This window comes from Scyliorhinus torazame, chromosome 1, assembly GCF_047496885.1.
Source record: "Scyliorhinus torazame isolate Kashiwa2021f chromosome 1, sScyTor2.1, whole genome shotgun sequence".
NCBI lineage: Eukaryota > Metazoa > Chordata > Chondrichthyes > Carcharhiniformes > Scyliorhinidae > Scyliorhinus > Scyliorhinus torazame.
This window is the reverse complement of record NC_092707.1, coordinates 151,705,280-151,715,419: the sequence shown is the minus strand read 5'-3', so window position 1 is coordinate 151,715,419 and position 10,140 is coordinate 151,705,280. Positions and strand designations below refer to the sequence as shown.

Below are 10,140 nucleotides of genomic sequence, written 5' to 3'. Positions count from 1 at the left end.
GCTCCTATTTGTGCCAACCGTCTGTTCGAGCCTGCGAGTTTAGATGGCATGTTCGGGGGGTGGGAAGGGTAGGGCCTGGAGAGAGGGGGTGATTCGTTCCTGGAGCGGTGGTTTGCCAGTCTAGAGAGATTGAAGGAAACGTTTACACTCTCGGGATCAGGTTTATTCAGATATCTTCGAGTTCACAATTTTGCAGAAGGGATTTTCCCGACATTCCTCATGGTGCCGTCAACATCTCTAATGGAGAGGGTTCTTTCACTCGCAGGGTCGGAAGAAGGGAGCACTTCCAGTATTTATGGATGGACTATAGCGGAGGATTCAGTGTCGGTGGAGGTCTCAAGGCCAGGTGGGAGGAGAAGGAGGGCTTATATTAGATGACGAATGTGGACGAGGCCCTTCCCAGGGTAAACGCCATGTCCTCGTTCATGAGGCTTGGTTTAATCCAACTTAAAGTTGTTTTCAGGTCACACCTGATCAGGTCCAGAATGAATTATTTATTTGCAGGGATGGAGGACATGTGCAAGCGCTATTCAGGAGGTCCAGCTAACCACACATGTTCTGGTCTTATCCCAAGATTGTGGGTTTCTGGGTCTCCTCCTTTAGCACCATGTCAGCGATTCTGAAGATTGAGCTGGAGCCCTGACCTTTAGTGGCCATATGTGAGGTATCAGACTCACCAGAGAGCAGAGGCGTGAAGGGGCTGATGTCGTGGCCTTCGCCTCGCTAATTTCTCGAAGACAAGTACTGCTGGGATGGAGATCGCCATCTCTACCTATTGCTTCAGTGTAGCTGGGAGCCTTGATGGAGTTCTTATAGCTCGAGAAAGTCAAGAACACCACGAGTGGAGCAATCGAGGGGTTCTCCTGAAGATGGAAGCCGTTTATAGTCTATTTCAAGGAATTGGTCACCATTAGCTGTTATGGGGGAGAAGGGAAGGGGGAGGGGTTAGGTTGTGTGAGGGTGTGTTTTAAATATGTATTTGTGTTAATTCTTTCTTGTTAATTTGTATTATATAAAATGAAAAATGTGAATTAAAACATTTTTTTAAACTCCAAAAGATGGCACCTGAGACAGTGCAGCACTCATTCAGTACTGTACTGGACAGTCATGATGGATTATTGATCAATGCAGGATTAAAGCACCTGAATCATTGATGTCCGAACCCAAACTAACTGAGATGATCTTACAATTAAACACCACGGGTGGGATTCTCCATTGGCTGATGCCGAAATCGTGAAACTCGATTTGGGGGATAATCGGTTCCGATGCCAAAATCACGGTAGGCACTGATTTGGCACCAAATCGCAATTGTCCGTCACCTCGACAGCGGGGTCAATGTGGCCCGGAACGCACGTACAGTAAGCACCATTTGCATGTCATTAGCGAGCCTGACCTGGTGCTCTCTGGGGCCTCCGCGATTCTGCTCCTCCAATGGGCCGAGTTCCGATGGCGTGGTTCACTTGTGCTTTAAAATTGTGAAACCGGCATCATGGCTGATGAGGGAGGGAGAGAGGAGGTAGGACACAGAGTGGGCGACTGTGGGCTGCCGGGCTAGACACTGGCCGGGCTGGCTGGGGTGATCATCCATCAGGACTGGGATGGGGGGGAGGTGATGGGCGAACGAGTGGCCGGGGTGACACCCCCATGGGACTCGGTGGTGTCTGGTCGTGGATCACCATTACCACGGCTTGCACGGCAGCCAGCTCGCTGCGCACCCCACTGACCACCCACCTTGGTCCCTGGTTCTGCAGATTGACACCAGCCACATCCCATCCCCGCACCACACCTTCCGCCATACCCACACCGCCCGGCTGCCACCCGCTGGGGGCCCATACCCTGAGGCTCCCCCACCACCTGACACTGCCAGTTCTGGCGGACCACTCTGGTCTCAGCCAGGGTCCACATGCTTACAGCTATGGAGCACAGAGCGTGGACCATCTCCATCTGGGACTGCGCCACATCACCCATTGACTGTGCCACCACCTTCTGGCTTAGTGTCACAGCAGACAGTGACTGCGCCATCTCCACCTGGGACTGGGCCACCTCCCTCTGTGTCTGCGCCATGTTGGCCAGTGCCTGGGCAATGCCGCTGATGTTCCCAGCCATGGCCCGCTGTGACTGGGCCATGCTCAGGTGCGCCGCTGCGATTTCCAGGTGGCTCTGGGACATGGTCGCCTGTGAGGTGGTAACCCTGTCCTGGGCCTCGGCCAGCAACTGCACAGAACGCCCCTGGCCTTGGACATGCTGATTCATAGCCACGACCGTCGCCTCCAATCCTCCACTGCGGACACCACCCGTGCGGTGTCAGCCTGGGTGGCACACATGTTCTGCACCACCTCCTGCTCTGGCCGGCAGGTGGGCTCCTTCACCTGTTTCTGCAGGTACAAGATGCTCGCCGACAACCCCTTCATGTAGTCCCTGGCTCTGCAATTGCACCTCCACAATCGTTGGGACTGTCTGTTCCAGAAGCCCAAAACCCATCTGGATGGCAGCTTGTTCCTGGGGTCGGCCTGCCCTCCAACTGTTCGCCCGCTTGGGAATTCCTACCTCCACCTGCTGTACCAGATTACCGGATGTGATGTGTGGTGCACACCAGATAGTGTCCCAGGAGTTTCCTCACGAAAGTGCCCAACCGAAGTGAGTGTCTCTGGGATCGTGGAGGGTATTGGAGACAGCTGTGACAGGAAATCCGTGTCATCCTAAGACTCGAGCTTTAGGGTGTCCTGAGTCTCGGGCAGAGGGCTGGCATCCGAGCTGCTCTCGCTGCTGCCCGGCTCATTGGGGGGGGGGGGGGGTGCCTCTGGCTGTGGTACTGGCTGGGAGTGGGGGACACCAGATAGACCCACCGATCTCCAACAGATCCTGCAAGACACAAGACAAGACGTATGATTAGACCGTGGGCTGGGGGGTGGTGGGGGTGAGCGTGTGTTTGGGGGTGGGGTGTGGTGAGGGGGTGGGGGTGGTGTAGGATAAGGTTGGTGTAGGAGTGTTGTTGTAGGGTGAGGGTAGTGTGGAGGTGAGGGTGGTGTGGGGTGGTGTTTGGGAGGGGGGTTGACATATGTGTCATGGGAAACCCCAACTAAGTGGGGTCTCATATCCTCGTCTGCGGCCCAACTCCATCTCGGCGACCTCCCTTTCCTCTGGGCCGCCGACCACGTCCAGGGACCCCTGCTCAGCCATGGTTAGGGGCCGCAGGTCCGGCAGTCCCCCTCCTGTCTTCTACCGCTCCTGAGGGTTGTGCATGACCTTCTCCTGGGGAGTGGAAACGACAGAAAATGACAGTGTTAGACAGTCAAACGCATGCAGCCCAGTGGGTGGGTAGCTGGTGGCTCCAGTGGCCAGGGCACCCTGTCATGGTGGCCGGTATGGGTGCCGGCATGTGGTGCAGGATGGGGGTTCGGACACCCTCCGGGTAGGGGGAGTAGGGTTACGGGTATGTGGGACAGGGGTTAGTGCCAGGGGCACTGTGCTGTCGACTCGCCCTGGCCGCCCTGAGGAGGTCGTGCAGGTTTTTTTGGTACTGTGCTCACGGCCTCTGCCACCTGCGCCCAGGCATGGTGAATGGCAGCAGCTGGCAGCCTCCTTCTCGGGCCTGGGTATAGGGCCATCCGCCTCTCCTCCACGGTGCCCAGGAGGGTCTCGAGCTCTGCGCCCACGAAACGTGGGACCGCGCGTCTTACTGCCATCTTGTTGGCTGGGATGGTGTGTGTGGGGAGTGAAGTGTGTAGATGCGGCTGCAGCTTGTCAGCCTCCTGTGTGTCAATCCTGGACCCAGCGAATCCAACATCATTTCCCATTGGAATCAATTGTGTTCCACGTGGCGCCGGTTCTAGTCCCTCGACAGTCGCTGAATCGGTCCAGATGCAGCGCCAGTTTTGGTCGTGGATCTACACGAATTCTGCGCTGGTGTCAAACGGAGAATCCTGCCCCACATCACTCTGAGTGATAAATGAGACGTCTCCGTCAATGAATGATGGGTTAAAGAGGCTGCTCACTGAACAGGGATCAGTTGCAGAATTTGTAACTGCCAGATCTGAACCTGCTCCACAATATTCAATCATATTTGTATGGCTTTTATAACCATCATTGCAACATGAATAGCACATTTTCAGACCACATTTTCAGTTTAGGAATGATGTTGGAGTGACGTTCCAGAAACCCCACAAAGCCACATAAAAATATTCCATTCACAATCAGCAACCTCCAGTGCACAGCTAAGTTCTGCAGTCATTAGCAACAGCTCTCATGTTCAACTCAAAGAACAGGACCGCTGTTTGATGTAATAATCACAGACAGGAGTCGCAGCTTAGATTCCCCAAGCAGTAGTAATCACCGCCGCTCCGATTGTCATAGAATCAGTGAAGAAGGAGGCCATTTGGCCCATCGAGTCTACACTGGCCCTTGAAAGAGCACACCTCCACTCTATCCCCGTAACCCCACCTAACATTTGTACACTAAGGGGCAATTTATCATGGCCAATCCACCTAACCTGCACATCTCTGGACTGTGGGAGGAAACCGGAGCACCCGGAGGAAACCCACGCAGACACGGGGAGAAAGTGCAAACTCCACACAGACAGTGACCTCAGACTGGAATTGAACCCGGGTCCCTGCAGCTGTGGAGCAGCAGTGCTAACCCGCTGTGCCACTGTGCCCCACGAGTTCAGTCAGTGAGGCAGAATCCAAGAAATTCCAAGATTTGAATCCTCCAATTTGTGTTGAGTTGCTGATCACGTTTGTGATTACGTGTAGGAAATTGCAAATGACTACAGTATTCCTGGGCTAGCGAGCAAAAAATCAATCCGTATTCGCTCTCCGGTATCTGGTGTCGATGAAATATATACTCCTGAACCCCATGTTTAGATTCCAGTCTGTAACTCACTTCTGGGTATCTGTTATTCGACAGATAAACCCTCTCAAATACCTCAATTACAATCCAGCCTGAAATGCATTTCCACATATCTGTTTATAAAGTTGCCATAGTCCCAGATGACCATAGGTTGCTTTTCCCTTGGAGGGGGGGAGCTGACTGGTGGTGATTTAACCTGAAGATTACCACACCTCGAGCGAGGGACGCGTTTGAGAAGGCAGGGCCTTCATGAATAACGTCAACCGGTACAGGAATTGAACCCACGCTGCTGGCCTTGCTCTGCATCACAAACCAGCTGTCCTGCCAACTGAACTAAATCAGCCCCCATATATCTGTTAACATTATAAACCTGTATTAACAGCCTGTAACTCACTCCCAAATATCCGTTACTCTCCATGTAAAACCCCTCCCCTTCCAAACTCTCATTTAGATTCCAGCCTGTAACTCACTCCCAAATATTTGTTACTCTATACCCAAACCCCCCCCATCCCCTTGTTTAGATTCCAGCATGTAACTCACACCCGAGTACTGTTATTCCACTACTGAAATTGCAAGATCCCTCTTTCGACATGGAGTTTGGCTCAATTCAGTATGCCTGACTGAAGATGCCTGAGTTATTGTTAACCAATAAAATATAACTTACTCTGGGATATTTGTTGTTCTCCATTTATTATGAATTGCGATGCTACCATAGAGCCGCTTGTGTCCGTGAGTAAAACCAATCTTTCATATTAATGATAACTTGTGTTTATATCCTGACGTTAATATAGTCAAACATTCCAGGGCAAGTTTGGGAGAGGCAAGGTCATGAAGCACGGATGTTAAAATCAGCCCATTGCAGAAATGGGAGTCAATATAAGTGTGTGAGCATAGGGGTGATGAGTGAATGGGATGTGACATGGATTAGGATATGGACAGCAGATTTTTAGATGAGTTGAAGTATATGGAGCTGGAAGATGGGAGGCTGGCCATGGGAGTGTTGGAATATTTGAGCCTAGATGTGTCAAAGGACATGGATAAGGATTTCAGCACAATCATTACCTGTTTCCTGGAACTGTGGATTGATACAGAGCACGGTTCCTCATGGATCCTTTAGTCCGCTCACTGCCTGCTGGGCACGAGCAGCAGAGGATGGTTCCCCCGAGTGCAAGAACACAAGTTGAACCCCACCCCAGGAACAGAGCATCTCCTAGATCAGCCTTCATTGAAATGGGCACCAGAGGGTTGTAGAAGTCAGCCACGATGTTCCCAGCAGTCCAGGAGACTGGAATCAGGACACATGTTCCTGCCAGGATGAATAAAGCGCCTCCAGTTACAGTCAGTGAGGCCTTGAACCTCTCCTCACCCCTCGCAAACTTGGTGCACTTCATGCCTGCACTCGATACCACCATGGCTAAAATGCCCAGTGCCACGGCCAAGCACATGAGAGCTCTGGCTGCCTGTAGGTCAGACGGCAATGCGAGCAGTGAGTCATATATGTCACAGCTCAGGAGACCCCCGCTGTCATTGATGCAGCTCATCCAAATCCCCTCCCAGCCCTCCTCCACCGTCAGGATCGTACTGCCGGCGAGATTGCGGATTTTCCACTGCGGGGTTGCCATCGCAACACAGGCCATGAACCACCCAACCGTGGCCGTGATGAATCCCACCACCTGGAAGCAAGCACTCACCATCGCAACCGTGCAAAATCCCTCAACACTCTCCCACTGTTGTCTCAAGGCGCCTGCCTCTGCTTTGTTTATTGTCAGTCTCTCGATGATAGTCAGAGTCACAATCACCAGTTCACAGGTGAATGACCGTGAAAATGAAAAGGAACGCTGACATCAGACTGAGGGGTTCTCGGCTCGACCATCTCTCACTAGCAAAGGCACACAAGAAGGCAACTGATACTGCTATCAGCTCCCTGTGCAGGCACTGAAGGATGGATTTCTGTGTGGGAGGGGCAGGGGGAGAAGGAATGGAAAAATAGTGACAATTGAAACAGGCCACCAATCAGAATTGCGACCAAAAGGCAGGCTGCTGAAAATCGATTCATGAAAGTGTTTAATTGTAAACCCATTAGCTGTAAAGTTTTAAACGCTGTTGCCTTTTAAATCGCTGAAGCAAAACTGTTATAGACAGGGACGGAGAGAACTGAAATCCTTCTTTCCTTTTACTTACAGTCCATAATCAGTGTAATTCTTGGGAAAGGAAAGAGCTTTATTGTTTTTATTTTATGTTTAGAGTGACAGATATTTGTGAGTGATTTACAGGCTGGAAATTAAATGAGGGAATCAGGGGTGGACGGAGTTTATGTATGCAATAACAAATATTTGTTTTTCTCAACCCGAGTGTGTGATAATTTTTTAAATAACCAGTAGCAAGCTTTTGGGGGTTCAAATAAAAAGGATTACTTATTTGCATATTCATCCCAAAGGTCTAATGGTACATCATTACACACACACACACACTCAAGAAAGATACAGTTCAAGAGGATAGTGCACTTTTACAAGTGCAAACATAAGCATAGTTCATAATTCATGGCCTGAATTTATTTTATTTTTATTTATTTATTTAAAAAATAAATTTAGAGTACCCAATTCATTTTTTCCAATTGAGGGGCAATTTAGCATGGCCAATCCACCTACCCTGCACATCTTTGGTTTGTGGGGCAAAACCCACGCAAACACGGGGAGAATGTGCAAACTCCACACGTACAGTGACTAGAGCCATGATCGAACCTGGGACCTCGGTGCCGTGAGGCAGCCATGTTAACCACTGCACCACCGTGCTGCACCCTTGGCCTGAATTTATGACCCCCCCCCCCCCCCCCCACCACCACCACCACCCCAGTAGGCTTTGAATCGGGGAGGTGTGAAATTGCTCCCCATCCTGACCTGGCCATGATTTTACGCTGGGAGGGGCAGGGCTTTGGATGGAAAGCTCGCCCTTGCCTCAATTAATGTCTTTAAGGGGCCACCTAATGGCAACTTAAAGATCTTTTCCCACCCAGCCTCAGTTTTTCAGCTGGAACAGATGAATGATTGGGTGGGGGTTGGGGGTGGGGGTGGGGGGGGGGGGGTTGGAATTAAAATGTTAAAAACCCACATCTCAGGTGGAAAAGGGGGGGTGCCTCCATCAGAAGCCTCCTTCTGATGGTAGTCACTCTCCCCTGAAGCCCCGAGACCTCCCCCCTCCCGGCCCGGTCTTTCCTTCAGGACCTCAGTTGTCCCCTTCATAGCCCCCCAGGTGCCCTCCACCCCTCCCCTCTCCAGGATCCCTACCACTTACCTGGCTTCCATGTCCCAACACTTAATGCCAGGCAGATCACTGCGCTGCTTTTTCCTGCCTAAACAGGCTGGAGAGATACCAGTCAATCTGATTGGGCAGCAGCTCTCCAAGGCGGGATTTCCTCCAGGTGACAGATGGTCGTCCCGCCTGCAGCCAATCAATGCTCATTAGAACATAAAATGGCAGCAGGTCTGGTGGTGGGGCTGAGCTCCCACATCTGAAAAATCCACGCCCATGTGTGTGGCTCACTGAAGGAAAAAGAGTAATTGCAGGTCCGTTGAACAAGGTGTTTTCACTCCTGAATGGGTAATCTAGGTAGTTTTAATAACTGGAGTTGTATCGCAAGATTTGGCATTCTCGACTCTGTGTCAGGATGTTGCGGGGCAGCACGGTAGCATAGTGGTTAGCATAATTGCTTCACAGCTCCAGGGTCCCAGGTTCGATTCCGGCTTGGGTCACTGTCTGTGCGGAGTTTGCACATCCTCCCCGTGTGTGCGTGGGTTTCCTCCGAGTGCTCCGGTTTCCTCCCACAGTCCAAAGATGTGCAGGTTAGGTGGATTGGCCATGTTAAATTGCCCTTAGTGTCCAAAATTGGCCTTAGGGTTGGTTGAATGGGGTTACTGGGTTATGGGGATTGGGTGGTGTGGGCCTCGGTAGGGTGCTCTTTCCAAGAGCCGGTGCAGACTCGATGGGCCGAATGGCCTCCTTCTGCACTGTAAATTCTATGATTATTTCAGGATTTCTTCGAAGAGACCGATGTTCAGCAGGTCACAAGGTAAGTCACTTGTAGTTTTCTTACCAGGAGGTCAAATATCTGTACTGATAGACTTTGAAAAGGAATGTCTGAACGTACAATCATACGAACAGATGAATTAGGAGCAGATGTAGGCCTCTCGACCCCTCGAACCTGCTCCACCATTCAATAAGATCACGTCTGATTTGATTGTAACCTCAACTCCACATTTCCACACAGCCCTAATGACGTTTTACCCCCTTGCTTATCAAGAATCTATCGAGCTCGGCCTTAAAAATATTCAAAGACTCTGCTTCCACTGCCTTCTGAGGAAGACCGTTCCAGAGAAAAGAAATTCTCCTCATCTCCACCTTAAGTGGGCGATGTCTTATTTTTAATCAGTGACTTCCTAGTTTTAGATTCTCCCACAAGAAGAAACATTCTCTCCACATCCACCTTCTCAACACTTCTCAGGATCATATTTGTTTCATTCAATGGTCTTGGAGACTTTAAGGTGCGGCCATCTCCAGGTTTTAAAATGCTTGGGTGTGACTGTCGTTTTCTGCCGCTGCTGGTTCTTGCTGCATTCTTTGCAGACAGTCCGCTTTCTGGATGATTCTTGAGGTAATGGGCTGGATTTCCAATGAGTTGGAATGAGTCAGGGCATTAAAAATGGTGGGCGGGTCCCGATTCCAGGATTCGCAACCTCATTCCTGGGGTTTCTGATTTTTAGGAGTGCCTTTTCAGGGTGTAGATTTGTTTAGGGTGTGAGCCCACACCTTGCACTCCTGACCTGACCGACTCCATTGCAGGGATAAGCGTATCCTAGACCTTTTCATGGTGTCGGGCCAGCTTTTCAAAGAGCCATGGGTCACGGCACCTCAGAGGCGTAGTGACTCACAGTCTGCGTGAAGGAACCCTTTTAAAGGTAAGTTCAGAAGGTCCTCCTCATGCCTCCCATGGCAGGCTACTCTTCTTGTATAACACCTATTGCCCCTCATGCCCCCCAAACCAGGCTGTGACATTTCCCTTCCAATTCTCGCACTATAAACTGACGAACATTTATTCCAGCTGACTAATCAGTCATTTATCTAACTGCTATATGCGGTATCCTGCTGTGCTGAACTTGTCCTGTTGGACTTTAACCTGGTGTTGTAAGATTTCTTACTGTGCCCACCCCAGTCCAATGCCGGCATCTCCACGTCAGTGCTGAACTTGGTTACTGCATTTCCCTACATTGCAACAATGACTCCACTTCAAAGAAAAGT

General features: G+C 50.8%; 1 protein-coding gene across 1 annotated transcript; it reads right to left on the bottom strand.

Moving 5' to 3' along the window:
* Positions 1 to 5,906: 5,906 nt before the first annotated feature.
* LOC140417871 (claudin-4-like) lies at positions 5,907 to 6,634 on the bottom strand. Its single transcript, XM_072501336.1, has one exon. It carries the CDS (start codon positions 6,540 to 6,542, stop codon positions 5,907 to 5,909), a length of 636 nt encoding a protein of 211 aa, XP_072357437.1. The 5' UTR covers positions 6,543 to 6,634.
* Between the last annotated feature and the right edge of the window lie 3,506 nt (positions 6,635 to 10,140).